This window comes from Neopsephotus bourkii, unplaced genomic scaffold, assembly GCF_033783945.1.
Source record: "Neopsephotus bourkii isolate Nb327-2 ecotype Australia unplaced genomic scaffold, CSIRO-AGI_Nbou_v1 NB_369, whole genome shotgun sequence".
In the NCBI taxonomy this organism is placed as follows: Eukaryota; Metazoa; Chordata; class Aves; order Psittaciformes; family Psittacidae; genus Neopsephotus; species Neopsephotus bourkii.
This window is the reverse complement of record NW_026900875.1, coordinates 91,047-107,946: the sequence shown is the minus strand read 5'-3', so window position 1 is coordinate 107,946 and position 16,900 is coordinate 91,047. Positions and strand designations below refer to the sequence as shown.

The 16,900-nt window shown below is 63.7% G+C and overlaps 2 protein-coding genes across 9 annotated transcripts; both read right to left on the bottom strand.

Annotated features, from left to right (window-relative positions):
• Positions 1–5,203: 5,203 nt before the first annotated feature.
• On the bottom strand, positions 5,204–8,510 carry LOC133209849 (mitochondrial ubiquitin ligase activator of nfkb 1-A-like). Of its 2 annotated transcripts, none has more exons than XM_061348691.1 (5): positions 8,496–8,510; positions 7,350–7,489; positions 7,034–7,121; positions 6,835–6,955; positions 5,204–6,645 (listed from the first exon to the last, which is right to left on the bottom strand). In XM_061348691.1, the coding sequence occupies exons 2-5, from the start codon at positions 7,464–7,466 to the stop codon at positions 5,949–5,951; spliced, it is 1,023 nt and encodes a 340-aa protein (XP_061204675.1). In that variant the 5' UTR covers positions 7,467–7,489; positions 8,496–8,510; the 3' UTR covers positions 5,204–5,948. The 2 variants fall into 2 exon arrangements, with proteins under 2 accessions (XP_061204675.1, XP_061204674.1); XM_061348690.1 differs by lacking the exon at positions 8,496–8,510 and adding an exon at positions 7,856–7,961.
• Positions 8,511–8,540: 30 nt separating this feature from the next.
• Positions 8,541–16,900, bottom strand: ECE2 (endothelin converting enzyme 2). 7 transcript variants are annotated; one of them, XM_061348681.1, is made up of 19 exons: positions 16,764–16,900; positions 15,027–15,113; positions 14,479–14,623; positions 14,064–14,279; positions 13,843–13,967; positions 13,566–13,712; positions 13,421–13,486; positions 13,070–13,258; positions 12,539–12,681; positions 12,296–12,410; positions 11,947–12,057; positions 11,666–11,764; positions 11,493–11,570; positions 11,194–11,297; positions 10,769–10,879; positions 10,363–10,430; positions 9,577–9,767; positions 9,400–9,495; positions 8,541–9,291 (listed from the first exon to the last, which is right to left on the bottom strand). In XM_061348681.1, exons 1-19 carry the CDS (start codon positions 16,803–16,805, stop codon positions 9,115–9,117), a joined length of 2,310 nt encoding a protein of 769 aa, XP_061204665.1. In that variant the 5' UTR covers positions 16,806–16,900; the 3' UTR covers positions 8,541–9,114. The 7 variants fall into 7 exon arrangements, with proteins under 7 accessions (XP_061204665.1, XP_061204670.1, XP_061204671.1 ...); XM_061348686.1 differs by having other exon boundaries at positions 14,479–14,570; positions 16,764–16,898; XM_061348687.1 differs by lacking the exon at positions 16,764–16,900 and adding an exon at positions 15,191–15,549 and having other exon boundaries at positions 14,479–14,570; positions 15,027–15,133.

Here is a 16,900-nt window from a genome sequence, read left to right as displayed (position 1 = left end):
TGAAGTCATGCATCCGGGGGGAGCGGGGACCCCCCCGGCGGGGGGCGGCTCCGGAGCGCCGCGGCCCGGCTCGGCCCGGCCGGACAGGGACGGGGACCCCCGCGGCTGGTGCCCGGTGCTCGCCCGGTCGGGATGGGGACACCCCTGCCCTCCCTGTCCGCAGCCCCTGCCCCGTGCCCAGCGCAGGACGGTCCCTCCGGCACAGCCTTGCCGCGGCGGCCGCCCCTTCCCGGGGTGTCCCTAACCGCGGGGTGCCCCTGCGGAGCGGGGTTCCCTTGGCACAGCCAGGTCAGACAGGCTGGGGACCACCAAGCACAGCCAGGCCCTACCCGAGCACACCGAGGTGATGTCAAGCAGCACTCCCTACCCCGCACCATGCTCCGGTCCTTTTACCCCCCCCAGCCCTTCTCCAGCAGCCCAGCAGGCTCAAGTGCCCCAGAAGGTCCGGGCCAGTTCCCACCCCGGGTCTCCCCAGCCAGGTTGTCCCCACTGGTGCCTGTTGCCCAGCACCCAGCCAGCATTCTCTCTCGCAGTCTTCCCAGTTTTGGGGCCCTTGGGGCCACACCAGCTCCAGCCCTTTCCAGTCCCCTTGGCCCCCACATGTAGGCCCCTGCACATGCATGTGAGTGTTTGTACACGTGCCCTTTGCATGTGCTTGCAGGACTGCGGGGGGCACACGGGTGTGATTCTGCTGTTGAGTGTGACCCAGATGGGGACCATGCCCTGGGATGCCCCTTGCTCCATGGGTTGCCCCTTCCCTGGGGGTTCTCTGTGGACAGGGGAAAGGGTCAACCCCCATGGGGGACTTGCCATGGGTCAGCAAGGAGAGAGCCTCACAAGTAGCCTCAGTGTCCCCTCAAAGCCCTATTTGTGTCCCCTTTGCACATCCCTACCCCAGATCCACACTGGCCCTTTCTGCCTGCATTTTCTGCTGCCAGGATAGTGGTTGCACTAATTGCCATTGGTGCCCCTGAGCAGCCCCACCTGGGATCCCCCATCAGGGTCATCTGGGGCTAGGGGCTATTTAAACTTAGGCTGGGGCTGCTACTTACTCTCTGAGCTGTGGGTGCAGCTCTGGTATCTGGATCTGGCTGGTCCCTGGACTTGGAGTAGTGGCAGTGGCTGGTTGGAGAGGGCCATCCTGTCATGGGGCACCTCTGTTCCTGATGCTCCCTCGCATTCTGGCCCCACTGCTCACCTGGGTGTGCTGGGTGGTGGCAAAGCCAGAGCCTTGTGTGGGAATGGTAAGTACCAGCCCCACGAGAATCCACCTCTGGGTGTTTCAGTGGGGCAAGAGCAGGATTTTTACAGACAGCCCTGTGGTCCATCTCTTCCATGGCCTGAGATCCTGTTGAAACGTGCTGCAGGAGAGCATCAGCTGGGCTGGTCCATGCAAAAGGGCAGGTACATCTATTTTGGGAAAGCTCAGCCATGTCTTTCCCTTTGTACCCTGCTCTGCAGGATGCTGCTCCCTACCATCCCCTCCCAAAGCAGAGATGGGGCGGGATGGGGCAGCCGTGCCTGCTCTCCTGGCAAGGCAGTGAGCGCCTTTATTCCTGCCTTTGCTGGGGAACCGGCTTGAACTTTTCCATGTAACGGCTTCTGCTCCCGTGAAAAGCGCCTGGGAAAATAGGCGAGAGGCCCACGCTGAGCTGTGCCCTGCTTTCCCCACTGCCAGCCCCACGTGCCGCTGCCGTGGGCAGGGACAGGCAAGCCGTGGCACGCGCAGGGCCAGGGATGAGCGGGAACGGGAGCAGATGGGCTGTGTGGGATGTGAGCAGGGCTGGTGCTGCACACCAGGAGGACTTCCAGCCTGGCAGGCTCCTGGGAAAGGCGTGAGAGAGGTCACCCTGGGAACGGCCCCGCTCCCCTCACACCTGTACCTGCATAGTGCCTTGCCCCCCGGGAGCTCCTCGGCTTGGCTATGGGACTCTGTGGGGCTGGCTGGGGCTTGGGGGGGTGGGAGGGACCTCCACCTCCACCAGGAGGAGGGCTGGATTCATGCCAGCATAGCTGGGCTGTAGTGGGACTGGGCAGCACTGTGCCTCCAGGCACCGCATCTCTTTGGGACATCTCCAGTCACTGTCTCCCCATGGGTGCTGCTGGTCACCCCTGGGAGGGGGAAAGGCTCCAGGGACCTGAAGGTGCAGGAGGGACCCCAACCTCACCCCTCATGGTGAGCCAGACCGAGCGCCCTCCTTCCCCTGGCTCTCATCCCACCTTCATTATCCGCCTTTTAGCAGCCACGTAATCTCCTTTCTCACTTCCTTTGCAGACTTTTGTCCAACACAAAGCCAGCTCCAGCAGCCGTGGGAGTGGGAAGCTGGTGGTTCTTCCTGCCCTGGCTCCTTAAAGCTGGGCCACAGCCCAGGAGCTGGAACACCTTGAGGTGATGCAAGGGCTGGGGGCTGGTCATGAACAGTGTGGTGGGTATAGGGCCAGGCAGGGGGCAAGCAGCTACAGTTGGGCTGGTGATAGAGATGGTGCTACATTGCCTGACCTGAGGTGATGCTCTGGGCGCCCACTGGTGCCTGCTGTGACACAGCCCCACAGCTGGATGCTGCTCCTGAGCCCTGCACCATTGGTGGGGATTTGGGTGACAGCTCCGGGTGCTGTGATGGAGGTGAGGGGTTTCCCTGCAGTCACTGGTGCTTCAGGTGGTTTTAGAGTGGATAAATGTGTGGTGGGGCATGTTCTGCCCTGGCTCTGCAGGGACCCCAGGCAGCCTCAGCTGGATAGAATAGGAGTGACGAATGGTCCCTGAGGCCTGGCAGGGATGGAGTCAAGAGACCTGGCAGGCAGCGGGAGGATCACAGAGGGTTTAGATGAGGTGGGAGGCATTGGCCACCAGACCTGGGGCTTTCTCTGCTACAGGTCTGGGAGCTCACTGGTGGCATCACTTCTAATGGCTCAGGGCTGGTGGCTGCAGAGGCGTGCCTGGAGGCCGGCTTGGTGCCTCCATCTGTGCTGCTTCCAGCCCTGCCAAGAAACGTGAAATGGCACTTCTGCTCCACAGCAGCGGCTGCCATGGTCCAGGGGCCTTGCAAAGGGCCAGCTCCCCACTGCCAGCACTGCTGTGCTCCCAGAGCACCTGCCCCCAGCCTGCTGTGGGACACTGGCAGAGGTCATCGGCAAGGGCAGGGCTGTGTCCATCCTTGGCTGCTGCTGCTGGCTCTCAGTAGCCAAAGCCCAGATGGGTGCAGGTGGTGTGGATGGCCAAGCCTGCTGATGGCTGTGGTGGCCGTAGTCAACATAGTGAGGAAGCGGTGGGGCACAGGGGACAGGCATCCTGCTTGGTAGCTGTGGGTCAGCACAGGGCAAGCATGCAAGAGCAGTGTGCTCCTTCCCATGGGCTGTCCCTCCCCATAGCAGGTGATGTGGGAAGATGAGGCTAAAACGCCATCCTTTCCCAGGGAGAAGGGCTCAAGCCTTTGCAGGGCAGTCAGGCAGCAGGTTGTCACTAGTGAGATGAGTTTGTCTGCCTTGGTGCACAGGCTGGCTTTGGGAAGCGGGGGTTCCCGAGGGGAATCCTACTGCTAAGCCAGGGCAGGTGGAAGGGGGATGTCACTGTCCCCATCCCTCACACAAGCTGCTCAGGGCACAGCTGCAATCCCGGTGATGCCAGGGTTGCACCTGAGCAGGTGGAGCGCTCTCAGCACTCTGCCTGGGGCAGGGACTTTATCTGTGGAGGGTTCCCTGCCCAGATCCAAACAGTCCTGCTGGGGCGTGAGGCTCCATCCTCGTCTGTCGCCACATCTCGGTCACCATGACAACAGACAGAGACGGGCCGGAGTAGGCTGGCAGCCCTGTGGGTGTGGATGGGGCCATAGCCATGGGCTGGCACCCACGGGCACGCTGCAGGTCCTCTTGGGCCCTGCATGGTGAGGACAGAGGCTGGGCAGGGCTCAGTGCAGGACTGCGAGCTCCTGCTCCAGACCAGAAGGCCCTGATGGGCGATGGACAGCAGGTTCGGGGCGGACAGCCCCTATGCGGGCGGTTTGGCACCGCCAGTCTTTGGCTGTCGCTGAGCAGAGCGGTTGAGTGGCGCTGCCGCCCGGCTCCGCGCCAGGCAGGGCTGCTCAGCCAGGTCCAGGCCACCGCGGGGCTGGTGGCTGCCCTAGGATGGCAGGGCCCCCCGAGGGGTGTGGGGTAGGGCTGTGGCCAGCTGAGGTGGTGCCCTCCGTGTGCGCAGGGATGTGTTCCCTGGGCAGCTGCGGCCCCCCTGTGGACAGAGGGCAGCGGGTGGCTGCGGGTCCCTCTCTGGGTGTCGCTGTCCCCGGGTGGCTGCCGGGCCCCGGGGAACGAGGTGAGCAGTCTCTGAAGCACGGGCACTCGCCGCCCAGCCCGGCCCACGCGCGCCAGCAGCTCTTGGCACACGGGGAGTGTGTTCCTGGCAGCCCGGCCCTCGCCCATCTGGTATTTACCTCCTTCCCGAAATCCCTCCTTGCTGCGGGGGGGTGCCCGGCTCTGGAGCGGGGGGAACACCCGGGCCCCACTGCTCACTTTGCAGTGTGGCACTCGCCATGCTGGCATGGGGAAGAAGCTGAGCTGAGACACTGGAAGAAGGGAGCCACACAGACACCCCTACCCCAAAATGAACATGGGTCCCAGGAGGTTTTGCTGGGTGTTCTGGGGCATCATCTCTGGCTGCAAGCTATGGGGGCAACACCACAGGGGCACCTTTGCACCAAGCATGGTCATTGCCCCAAACTGGCAGCAATGGGGGCCCCTCCCATGGAAAGGGGCATCATCCCCTTACCCCAACACTGCTGTCTGACTGCCAGTGCTGGCCTGTTCCCTTCTCTCCCCCCCCAACCCCCCAAATAAATCCTGGGTGCCCCAAAGCCGCAGGAGCCAGGAGAGCCCGTAGGTTGCCTGGGCAACTGCAGCCAGGCAGTGATGGGGAGCAGTCCAGGGAGCAGTTGCCATGGAGACCAGAGGAGCACGATCGTCTTGGCAACCGTCCTGTTTTTTTCCCCCCACCTCTGGGGCTGTATCCCGAGGTGATGCAGTCCAGCTGGGGGTCCCCTGCCCACCACTGGTGAGTGTGCTGAGGCCAGCCCTTGGTTGGGGATGGAGGTGATGGCACTGACTTGTCCCCTCTCCCGTCCTCCCCCTCCCCCCCTGCAAGGAGAGCCTTGGCTCTTGGCACGTCCCTCCAGTCCCCCGACTTGATGGTGCAAAGGAAGAGGCGAGGCCAAGCTCCACTCCTTGCCTTTATCACTCCACACACCACCACAAGCTGTGCTTGCACTCGGTCCCAGCCAGGAGGCAAACAGGGAAGCGGCGTGCAGCAGGGGCCAGAGGGCAGGCTCTGGGGTGCCCTATGGCTGTGCCCCTGCTCCAGAGGAGTGGGGACTCTGCAGAGATGGCAGAGCGACACTCTCCCTCCCTGGGTGGCACTGCAGACAGTGAAGAGGCACACTTCATTGCCGCCAGTCCCTGGGTGCTGGGCATGGTCTGGGCAGTGGCTGTAGGCACATGGGGCAGGGAGCACAACGGTGGCACTAAAGTGTGCCACTGTGATGACTAAGGGCATTGGGTCTCTGTCACCCCACTGTGTTTCAGCAGCCCTGGTCTTGCTCCTGCTGTGCTCCTCATAAAGCCACACACTAGAGAAACAAAAGTCCCACATGGTTTCGTAGGGGTCAGGGCTGGGAAAAGGGCACTCCGGCGTGGGGCAGGGGACTTGGCTCTTCAGCTCAGGCACCAAGCATGTTCTGCCTAAGCCTTCATGTTGGGGGGGGGGGGGCAGGGGCTTCTGGCAGAAAAAGGGAGCATGAGGCTGTAACTCCCCACCCTCCCCAAAAGACAGGGAGCGGCACACCAGGACCCCTGTCCCCCAACAGGAATCACACAACTGCACACCAGGGGACAGCTGAGATTACTGCAGGCCCCAAGCTTGCTTCGCTTTGTGTTAACAATGCCTGGCTGCCCCCGGGATGTTCTCAGGCCTGGTAGAGGGGCACCACGCGATCAATGGGCCCCCGGCAGATGGGGCAGAGGCGGGCAGGCAAGGCCTGGAAGCAGCGGAAGCAGCAGCAGATGTGGCCGCAGCCCAAGAGGACGCACTCGCGGGGTCGCGACAGGCAGATGACACAGGAATCCTCGAGCCCCCCATCCCCGGCCTCCTCGCTGTCCAGCTCCTTGTCCTCACGCTGCTGCCTGAGGCGGGCACGGCGGAAGGCACGGCACAGGGCGTGCAGCAGAATGGCCAGGCCCGCTGCAGCACACAGCACGGCCGCCCCCTTCCAGAGCCCGCTGGCAGACTCTAGCTCCTCCAACACCGTCTGCCAGTCCCCCAGGCACAGGAAATAGTCGCCCCCCTGGGATGGTGGCTGGAGGTGCAGGGAGCCGTCGGGGTGCAGGGCCAGCTCCCCGATGCCTGTCAGCCCAGCTCCCACACGCAGCAGTTCCTCTGTCTCCAGGATGCCCTTGGGCTTCTCCCCACTCAAGTACTGCCCGAGCAGATCACGGAAGCCGTGGGCCGGCTGCTGGAACCTCTCGTACACCACCTCCAGGGGCAGGCAGACGGCTCGGAGCGGGCTCTCCACGCTCACCTGTGTCACTGCCTCGGTGTCCGGCGAGGCCAGCAAGAAGGGGACAGTGTAGACCTGCTCTGAGAGCACCCGCTCACTCTCACTCCTGCAAGCAGAGAGCACAGCACAGGGATGTGGACAGTATGGAGGAACTCTGGATTCCTGGGGCAGAGCCAAGGGTAGGGACTAGAGCCTTTAACCAAGCCAATTTCTGCCTTGCCAGTGGCCCCAGAGTATGGGGGTTTGGGCCCACCAGTACAAGCCTGCCCCCCTGCTGTCCCCTCCCATTGCTCACCAGCTCCGGGCCAAGCTGTTCCAGACCAGCCGATGCTCTTTCAGAAGCAGCTTCTGGATCACACCCTGCAGCCTCTCATGGTAATGGCTCGTCAGCACAGCCTTGGCTGGCAGCACTATGCCTAAGGACCATGGAATGCATTAAGGTTAAAGGAGATCCCAGCTTCTGTCCCCTGTGTGGGGCCACAGGGTCTCCTTACCTTCCAGAGCAACATAAGGCAGGCACCTCCCATCAGCTGCAGACACCAGTGCTGGTAAATCATCATCAACCTGGAGCTTTGGAGCTTCCTAAAAGAGCAGAGACTGAGAGTGAACCTGGGCAGGGGCAGATGGGCTGGCAGGTGGGTCATACATGGCTTTGTGGAGATCTCTGGCAGGATGCGACCTGCTTGGTCTTAGGCATCATGGCATCAATAGAAGATGCAGCAGGCTGCAGTCATCAGTGCCCAAATCAAAGGCTCTGGGCAGCAGGGAAGGGGACAGCGGGGGTTGAGAGCATCTGAGGGACAGGGCTACCTGTATGCGTGCCACGACTCTGGTTTTCTTCCTGTAGAGGTAGTAGAAGAGACCGGAGGCGGCGAGGGTGGAGCCCAGACATAGCAGCTCCCCGGGTGTAATGAGTGGTGCGTCCATGGTGCCAGGCTCGGGCAGCACACCTGCAAGGTGAGCGTGTTGGCTGGAGGGCAGGGCAAGGCACAGCGGCAGGGATGTCCCACCGTCCCTGTCCCCGTCCCCAGGACACTGCTGCCCTAGGGCCAAGCCTGTCCCTGGCCCCGGCTGGAGGCAATTCAGCTCCAGCACCCACAGGAGCTCGGCAGCCCCGGCCCGACGCAGAACACCTAGCCCACTCGGGTTCCAGAGGCGCCGTTTTTGCCCTGCACCCATGGTCGGGCCGGGGCCCAGCCCCCGTGACCCAGCCCAAGCCCTGCACCCAGGGTGCCCCCTAGGTCCGACACCCCCAGTTCCGTCCCAGCACCCGGCCCGGTCCCAGACCCCCGCACAGAGCCGCCGCAGCCGCTCACGCCAGCCCGGCACCGTTGCCCCCTGTAGCCCCCGAGGCGCCCAGGCCCGGACCCTGGCCCCTCCGCGCTGCCTGCTGGGAAATGCAGTGCAGTCCCTGAGGCCCGCCGGCGGAGCTAGGCGCGCTTGAAACTACAGCTCCCAGCGTCCCCCGCGCCGAACTACAGCTCCCGTCGGGCTGTGCGCAGGACTACAACTCCTGGCGGCCTCTGCGAACCCTTGTGGCTGTGCTGCCCGCGGGTTTGTGGGGTCCCAGTGCACGTGGAGGGACCCCTGTGCAGGGCCGAGCCCCAGAGCAGGATGTCACCCGTGCCCCCCCCCCCCCCCCGGGGGCAGTGGGACCCCGTGGCTGCTCTTTACACCGGTGTTCCCCTCCCAACGGGGCTCTGGGGCTGTTGTTGCAGCCCGGCTCCTGCCCTTAGTGACCCGCAGCCGTCCCGGGGCAGGGCTGACGGTCAACAGTGCGGCTGCTGCCTCGTTCCCCGCGCACCTGCGCCCCTCCCTCTACCCCTCAAGACAGCTCATCCCCTGCTCCCGCCCCTTGGTCCCTCGGATGTCTCATCTCCTGCTCCCCTCCCTCGGGATGTTTCACCTCCCTCTCGTCCCCCGGCTTTTGAGTCACCCCCCTGCCCGAGAGCCCACCTCTTCTCCCGCACAGGCACCGCGAAGGACGCGCAGCCGCCAGAGTAAGTGGAAACTGCTTTTAATCGTCAAACAAACTCAGCAACAGCCACCCACAGCGGAAGGCACCAGAGTCCCCGCTGCCGCCCGCTGGTCCCAGCAGAGGTGGATGGGGAAGCCAAGCCGGGATCGGGAGGGGACGGGAGAAGAACGGAGTCGGGTGGCCCCCAGCCTCCATCTCCGGCAGTTGGGGGGGGACTCGGCTCTAATGCTCTCCCTGGGACCCCTCTGCCTGCCCCCGCGGGGTGAACGTGGCACTGGGGGGCTGCGCTGTGCCCGTCTCTAGCACATCAGGGTTGGGGGCAGAGCTGCGTTTTGGGGGCGCTACGGCTTCTCTGCCGGCCATGCCCGGCTCCAGGCTGTGGATGGGGCTGCGGTGGGTGGCCGGTATGTGCTGGGGAGGGGGGCAGGAATGGGGTGAAGAGGCGCGCGGTGTGTGCACGGTGGGAACCACGATGGAGGGTGACTCGGGGACTGGCCCCGCGCTCTGCCTGTGGGCCACCGCCAGCAGCCGGTGAGGGCGGGGACGGGGACACACAGCAGAGCGTCGTCTCCTCTGTCCCCAGCACCCTTCCCGTCCCTACCACACCTCACAGTGCTTCCCGGGGTTCATGGGGGAGCCCAGGGGGCAGCCGAAATGTTCGACAAAGTCCCTGGAGTTGCTGAGGGTGCCAATGACGCGGTACTTGTCAGGGCTGTGGGGGTCAGTCACCAGCCCTTCGTGGGAGCTCTCGGGTGTTCGGACGGAGCACCACACCTGATGGAGCGGGAGCAGCCTCAGGGATGGGCAGGATTGATGGGGGGCTGCGGGGGTCTCTGAGGGGCAGGGGAAGGAAGAGGAACCCACCACCTGGCTCTGCCCTACCTGCGCGAAGCCCACAAAGAAGAGCTGGTGGTTGGTGAGCTCCAGGGCTGGCAGGCGCTTCTCCTCCCCGTTCTTCTGCAGCCAGGATTTGTACGCCTATGGGAGAGATGCCCTGAAGCCCCACAGAGGGAAGGACAGACACAGGGGTCTGCATCCCCTCAGGACAGTGACACTCACGTTGTAGGCTGCCTTGAGCCCGCCGTTGTCAGCGATGTTCTCGCCCAGCGTCTGCCGGCCGTTGACCTTCTCACGGTGGACGGTGTAGCGGCTGTACTGCTCTGTTATGCATGCCGTCCGGTTCTTGAAGGCCTCCAGGGAGGAGTTCTGCCACCACGGCCGCAGGTTGCCCTCCTTGTCGTACTCCCGTCCTGTGGAATCATCCCATGGGTGGGACCAGGGGACACTGGTCCTCTGCAAAGCCCCAGGTGCAGGGAATCCTGAAGCAGGGTAGGACGGCCCAAGTGGACACCGGGAGGCCTGGCACCTTGGGTCCATGCCCAGGGGAGATAACCTCTGCTGTCCCTGCTCTGTGTGGGCTCTGGCTGGAGCTCAGCCTGTGCTCTGATCCCCAGCCATCCCCTCGTGTATCCCCACTGTCCCAAGCCAGATTTGTCACCCCAAATTCCCCCATTGACCCCGTCTCAGCACAGAGCAGAGTGGATGTGAGAGGGACGTGTCCCACACCCCTCAGGGAGGAGGATGAGTGGGGCTGCAGACACCATGTCCTCACCAAGCGGATGGAGCGAAAGCTGCACAGAGAAGCCTGGGGGAGGTATCAGCAGGTGCCACCTGGGGAGACAGGATGATAGAAGCGGGGGGCCAGGAGGGAAAGAGCACGCATGATGCAATGGATGGCAAAGCAGAACCCCCGTGAGCCCGTGGCACCCCTCCACATCGAGGTGTGGGGGGGGAGGGCCAGGAAGGTGATGGGGGTTGGAGCCAGCACTGCCCATGGGCTCTCACCTTGGTCATCAAAAGCGTGGGTCAGCTCGTGTCCCATCACCACACCGATGCCACCAAAATTAAGGGCTCTGTGGGGCCACGAGAGAGAGACAGGTAAGTGCAGGAGAATGATGCCACTGCAGCCTGTCGTGGCCCGAGCACCCCCTCCACAAATGGCACCCCATCTGTGTTCAGAGGATGCAGTGAGCCTCTGCTCCAGTTGGCCCCTAGCTGGGAATGAGTACTGTTGGGGACGCAGGTGGCCCCACAGGTGGTTGTCTTAGCTGCAGGATGTAAAGCCTTGAGGGACCCTCAAGCCTCCCAGGGCTTTGCTTCATGACTGTGGGGGGCTCTGCGGGGTGCTGGCCCTGATTCAGCCCATGCCCCCCCACCTGAGGAGATGCTCCCATCCCTGTGCCAGGCTCACTTGGGGTGGTTGCGGGCGTAGAAGGGAGCCTGCAGGATGCCAGCAGGGAAGACGATCCCGTTCTTGGTGGGCAGGTAGTAGGCATTGACGGTCTGTGGGGTCATGCTCCACCTGGGGCAGGGAGGTGGGACATGGGCAGGCAGGGATGTGTCCCCTGTCCCCACTGCCCCGCCACCCTCCTGTGTTGTCTCCCACCACGGGTGCCCTGTGCTGGCCTGCCCAGGGCTGCCACGTTTACCCTCGCCCATGACCAAAGGATCCTGTCCTGTGGACAAGCCAGAGGCACCCCAGGGGACATACAGTGCTGCGCTACCCCATGGGGGGACCTTCCCGCAGTGAAGCAGTGCCACCCAGGCCATGCCGGGGACAGTGCTGTGGCACTGCCAGTGTCACATCCTCTGCTCCCCCCGGGCTCTCTCCCTTACTGGTCGCGGTTGGGGGGTTTCCGGAGCTGGTCGGCCATCACTTTGGCAGAGAAGTTGTAGAAGTTGAGCATGTTCTGGAAGAAGGAGTCCTCCGAGACCTCGTACTGGTGAGGAGGAGGAGGGATGAGGAGGAGCCCACTGGCTGGTTACCCCCACCATGGCTAGGATGCGCTTGGTATCAGGATGACTCCACACAAAGCCCCATCCCAAATGGGACCCCCAGACAGGGACATTGCCCTGCCAGGGTTTTGTATAAGGAGAGGCTGCAACCCCTCCCCACAATCTGGGTGCTCTCCTACCCCATCATAGACATCATCCAGCTCCTTGTTGTCCAGGATGAAGTCAGGGAAGCCAATCATGTCATAGATGGCATCCGCCTGTGTGGGGAGAGGCCCTGGCAGTGAGATGGAGCCGAGGGCTTACCAGGACAGGGGGAGGCCTCCCACCTGCTGCCACTGCCCCCCCCAGCCACCTTTTCCTTTGCAGCCTGTCTGGTCGCCTCATCCATCCAGTCCAGGTGGTCCAGGGACACCTCAAAGGCTGCCCGGATCTCGCTGATCATTTCCTCAGCCTGGGGAGGGAATGAAACCCCTCTGTTCCCACAGCCCCTTGGACAGGGACAGCGTGGGCAGAGTGGGACCTCTCCAGGGCTGGGGGTCCCATTTCACTGCTCCATGCTTTCTAGCCCTGGGGTATGGGTGGGGAAGGGGAGGAATGCTGATGGGGAAGGGACAGGGGAAGCAGCATCCTCACAATGGCTTTGCTGTCCCGGTCGAAGGTAGCTTTGACAAAGAGAGAGCCCAGGGCAAAGCCCAGCGTGTCATCTGTGTTGGAGATGCAGGTTTGCCAGCGAGGTGTGCAGGACTGTGGGAGCAAGATGGGGGTCTGTGAGACTCCCAGTCCCCTCCCCTGCTTCCCTCCTTCACCCAGCCCAGCTCTGCCCCCTCCCCAGGGGGGAGATGCTCAGTGGTTAAACCTCCACCCCAAAAGATGATCCCTGGCTTCCCTCTGCAGCATCCAGGGCATCCCAAGGGCATCCCAAGGGCAAAGGTGGTTCTGACTTCTTCGAGGCTGAGGGCAGAGGGGGCTCTGTCCCTGTTACCTTCCTGGTGCCATAGAGTGTCTCCAGCAGCCTCTCCTGGGCTGTCTCAAAGCGCTGGTCCAGGCTGGAGGCTGTCTTCTGCACCAGGTTCCAGATCAGGTAGTTGTTCAGGATGCTGCAGGAGCAGAGCGATGCTGTGGCTCACTATGCGCTAGCCTCCAAGCCACTGGTGAGCCCACAGCGTGCCCCCACCATGGGGATAGCCCCAAATGGGGCCTGGCCAGCTGCTCAAGGGGGCCTCACCTCCTGTCAGTGCTATTGATGAGGTCGGAGACCTGCTGCAGGTAGGTGTCCCCATACACCACCACAGGCTCCGTGTCAGCCAGCTCCAGCGGGGCCAGAGAGTAGGACAAATAATCCAGCCAGTCGATGGTGGGGGCCAGGACCTGGAGGGAGGGGACGTGGGGACACAGTACTGAAGTGCTTGGCATGGCTCTGCCCCATCCTGCCCAGTGTGGGGGCAGGATCTGGGCTCCCTGGGAAGGTCCAGAGGTCCCTCAGCACTCCAGATCCTTTCTCTGCCCCAAGCACCCTTCTTGTGGCTCCTTGCTGCTCTCAGTGCTGCTCTCAACCCCCCCTTTCCTCCCCTCCATGCCAGCTGGCAGCTCCCCCAAATCCTAGTGACCAGGAGGATGAGCACATGTCCCAGAACAGATGGGGCTGCCCAGGGTGTCCTGGGAAGGGGGGCAGCAGCTTGGACCCCTTGGTGTCCCACTGGGCAGGCACCCCTCGTGTCCTCAGAGGGTTCCCCAAGCTGTGCCATGCGGTGCCCACCTGCAGCTCTGCAATGCTCATCTTGTGGTAGATCTTCTCATCGTCCCGCCGCTCAGCCTGGGGCACAGTGATGTTGGCCAGCTGGGTTTCAAAGTCCAGCACCTGCTGCATCTGGAGGCGGGTGGGCTCTGGGATGCCTCCCAGCAGTGTGCCCAGCTCCACCATGTAGTCCAGGTATGCTGCCAGGACCTGGGGAGACCCCGAGCCCAGGCTCAGCACTGGCCACAGCTCATTCCACCTCCCTCGGCACTGTGACACCCAACGGGCAGGGTGCAGGTGCCTCCCAGCGCTGCTTGCACCCCACCGCTACAGGTTTCTCCCAGTTGCAGTGTGCCCTGCGACCAGCCTCACCCTCTCATTGGCGGTCTTGTTCAGGTAGTAATCCCGGGATGGGAGGAAAAGCCCCGACTGGTCCACCTGGAAGGGAAGAGAGGGGCAGCATGGGCAGCGCGGTGCCTCCCTGGTGCCTGCCGCCCCTCCGTGCCAAGGTACCAACCTGGATGACGTTGCTGTTGGAACTCTTGGAGTCCGGACCCACATACACCGTGAAGAAGGGGGTTGCTCGGTATGTGCCTGACACCATTTTGAGTACCTCCATGAAGCTGGTCTGGTTCCAGGAGCCAGTGATGTTCCACCCCCCGATCTGTCAGCAGATGGACCCAGTCCCCTCAGGGAGGGGTAGGATCCATCCCCGAGGGCTGCCGCCTCTCCAGTTACATGAAAAGCCAAGTGGGATGGGCTGAGCTCAGCTCAAGCGTGGATGGCTGCCCCACCTTGTCGATGAGCTCTACGAGGGGCTGGGAGCCCAGCTCCTCTATCCTCTGCTCCTTGAGGCAGGACAGGTAGTATCGCTGCGTCTTCCGCTCTGCCTCACTGCTGGAGTTGAAGGTGGTGTTCTCTGCGGGAGGCTGCAGGTCAGCCCTGCCGATGCTGGGGCTCTGCCTGCCTGCGCCTGGAAGTCACCCCCCCCCGCCATGAAACCCCTGGTGCCCACCTAGGAGATGCTTCATGATGGCTTGGTTCTGGTCCCAGATGCTATTGAAGGTGCTCCACTTGGAGCGCCCATTGGGCAGCGGGTTCCTCTTGATCCAGCCCCCGCACGAGTACTGGTAGAAGTCCTGGCATGGATCTGTCTCCACATCCAGGGCCTCCAGGATCTTGCTGGCCACCCGCACGCAGGCATCCGTCAGGCACGTGCTGTGAGAGGGATCTGGCAGGGAAGGCATGCCCAGGGCTGTGTGCATGTGGCAGGGGAAACTGAGGCACGGAGCTGGGCCAAGACCTGTCTGCACCCAGGGACAGGCAGAGCGCCCAAAGTGGGAGCCCCGAGCTGACCTGTACCTCCCCATCCTGCCATGTTCCCCCAGGTGTGGGAATGCCACCGCCACCCTGGCAGCTTCTCTCCCTACCTCTGCGGTACTGGATGGCCAGGGCGACGACGACGACACCGAGCATCAGGGCCAGGAAGATGGCGATGACGCAGAGCACCAGCTCCAGCTGGCTGCGAGAAGCCAGGCGGCTCAGCAGCGGCACCGGCCCCTTCCGAAACCCCACCTGGGCAGGAGCAGGACCTCCCATTGTACCACGGGGGGACCAAACCTCACCCCTCCTGCTTCACCCTCCCCGCTCCCATGCCTGGCTCAGCTGCATGACGAGGTGCAGCATGACGAGGTGGGGACCAGGGCATCCCCCCGCGGGTCCCCAGGGCACCAGCTCCGGCAAGCCGGCAGTGGGTGCTGGTGACCCCCAGCCACAAGGAACGACAGTGGCCGAGGCACACTGCTGTGTTCTGGCTGCCTCCCAGCACATCCCTGGGGACAGCCAAGGCTGGCTTGGCTCCCAGCTCTGCTGCTGCTGCCCACTCGGCTGCAGGCAGGCTCTGGCTGAGGGTGAGGAGAGGGGCCAGGGAGGAGAGGATAGAGAGGGAAAGGATGGAGGGGGTCGGGGCAGACCTCACCTCCATGCTGTCGGGAGAGGCGCTGCCATCCCCCGCTGGCTCTGACCCATCGTCGTCCTGCAGTGTGGCACGCTTGTAGTCGGGCATCTGCCGAGGGAGGCAGCGGGCTAAGACGAGGGGTGGGGATGGCTGCCCCCCGCCCTGCCCCCCCTCCCGGCTCTTACGGCGATGGACGGTGCCTGCTCAGCAAGTGCACCGGGGGCCGGGACAGCCCCTGGCCCCCCTCGGTGTGCCTCGACCTCCCCCAGAGGTTGTCCCCAGCCCCGGGTGGCCCCGGGGAGCACGGGGAGAGCTGCTTGTGAGGGGCTCCGGGGCTAGCGCCCGAGCATCCCTCCGCGTCGCCATGGCATCTGTGGCATCAGCCCTGCCGACAGGTGCCACATCGCCACGGAGACGTGGTCCCCGTTGCCGAGCAACCGTTGCCTAGCGCTGCTGTCTCACCCCTCCTCCCCTGCCTGGAACTTTCCATGCAGATGTGCACCGTTCTGAAACATCTGGAAGCACCTCCTGCCCTATTCTGGCCCTAGGGGTGACCAGGGCCGAGCTTATGTGGGCAGAGACCGGGGGGTATAGGGGACACTACAGGGGCTGCAAATTGGCAGGGATGGGTCCCCTTTCCTCTTGGCCTGCAGAGCAGCCTGGCAGGGGCTGTTTGCACCAATCCAGGCATGAGAGCTGCCAAGGATTCAGCCAAGAGGAAAGTGGTGGAGCTGAGCCAGCAGCTTCGGAAGGGGGGATAAGCTGGAAGAAAAAGCTGGAGGCTTTGGTTGAAGAGAATCAGCAGTGCTGCTGGTCATGAGCCATCTTTTGGCTTCAGACTGATCACCCGAGTGGGTTGCAGCTCTGTGCTGCAGACTATGGTGTATGCCCCGGGACTGCCTGCAGGGCTGGTATCGGAGACAAGGAACGAGCAGGAAGGATGATGGGTAGGGAGTGAAGGAGAGCAAGTGCCCCATGCCCAGTTCTGCCCAGTGCCACACCACCAGAACATGGAGGGGGCTTCACCAAGGGCTGCTGCAGTGGGAGGGCGCGAGGCTGGGATTGACAGCTGGCAGGATCCCCCCACCAAGCTGTTGGGAGGGACAGCTTGGAATCCTGTGGGAGCTCAGCCAGCTGGGCACCCCCACAGCCCCCAATGCTCCCTTCTCGTCACTCAGGTGGTCCTCATCCTCCTGGGCACCATCTGGCAGCACCCTCTCCCCAGCGCCTCTTGGCACCCTTGAGGCATGAGGAGGATGTGCTTCTGGAGCTCCTCTTGCCCACTCTGTGGGGCTAAAACCGGCAGGAACAAGGCCCTCTGCTCCTCCCAGGAGTGCTGCCTTGAGGGGCACCCTACGAGCAGCATCACTGTACCCCAGGTGGGCTTCATGCCCCGGCAGAGCAAGGTCTGTAGGGCCACCTCTGAACGGCTCCAGCTCCTTCTGCCCAACCACAGGCAGGGATTTGACGGGTCTTTCTTTCCCCTTCTTTCCCCCACCGTGGGACATGGGGACCCTCCAGCCACGCAGTTCCCCCAGTCCCGGACCTACACAGCCCCCCGCATCCCACAGGTTCTTGTCTCCCGCAGCCCCTCCAGCCCTTCCATCTCCTTGAGCCCTTCAGCCCCGGGGCTCTCCTCTGCCCCGACCGCCCCCCCGCCCCCCGATCTGGTGCCTCCGGTCCCCGTCCCCGCCCGTTGATCCCTCCTTGCTCCGCTGCCACCTCCGGCCCGGTCCCCGCTGCTGCCCCGGCACTTACGGTGTGTCCGAGCTCCTGGAGGGCCACGTTCATCCTGGCCATCCCGGGCCGCCTCCCGCCTAGCTCCTCTCCCCGCCCGGGCCGCTCCGGGCCCCCGCCGCTGCCGCAGCGCCGCCTGCCTTCGCCGCCGCCATGGC

Bases quoted from the DNA above. Each gene is read 5' to 3' on its own strand.
- LOC133209849 (XM_061348691.1), bottom strand. From the start codon at position 7,466: ATGGACGCACCACTCATTACACCCGGGGAGCTGCTATGTCTGGGCTCC. The intron at 7,122-7,349 runs GTAGCCCTGTCC...CTGCTCTTTTAG, and splicing joins GAGTCGTGGCACGCATACAG to GAAGCTCCAAAGCTCCAGGT. The intron at 6,646-6,834 runs GTGAGCAATGGG...CTCTGCTTGCAG, and splicing joins AACAGCTTGGCCCGGAGCTG to GAGTGAGAGTGAGCGGGTGC.
- ECE2 (XM_061348681.1), bottom strand. From the start codon at position 16,805: ATGGCCAGGATGAACGTGGCCCTCCAGGAGCTCGGACACACC. The intron at 14,280-14,478 runs GTAGGGAGAGAA...CTTCCCTGCCAG, and splicing joins GGCCATCCAGTACCGCAGAG to ATCCCTCTCACAGCACGTGC. The intron at 10,431-10,768 runs GTGAGCCTGGCA...GTGGCCCCACAG, and splicing joins TACGCCCGCAACCACCCCAA to AGCCCTTAATTTTGGTGGCA.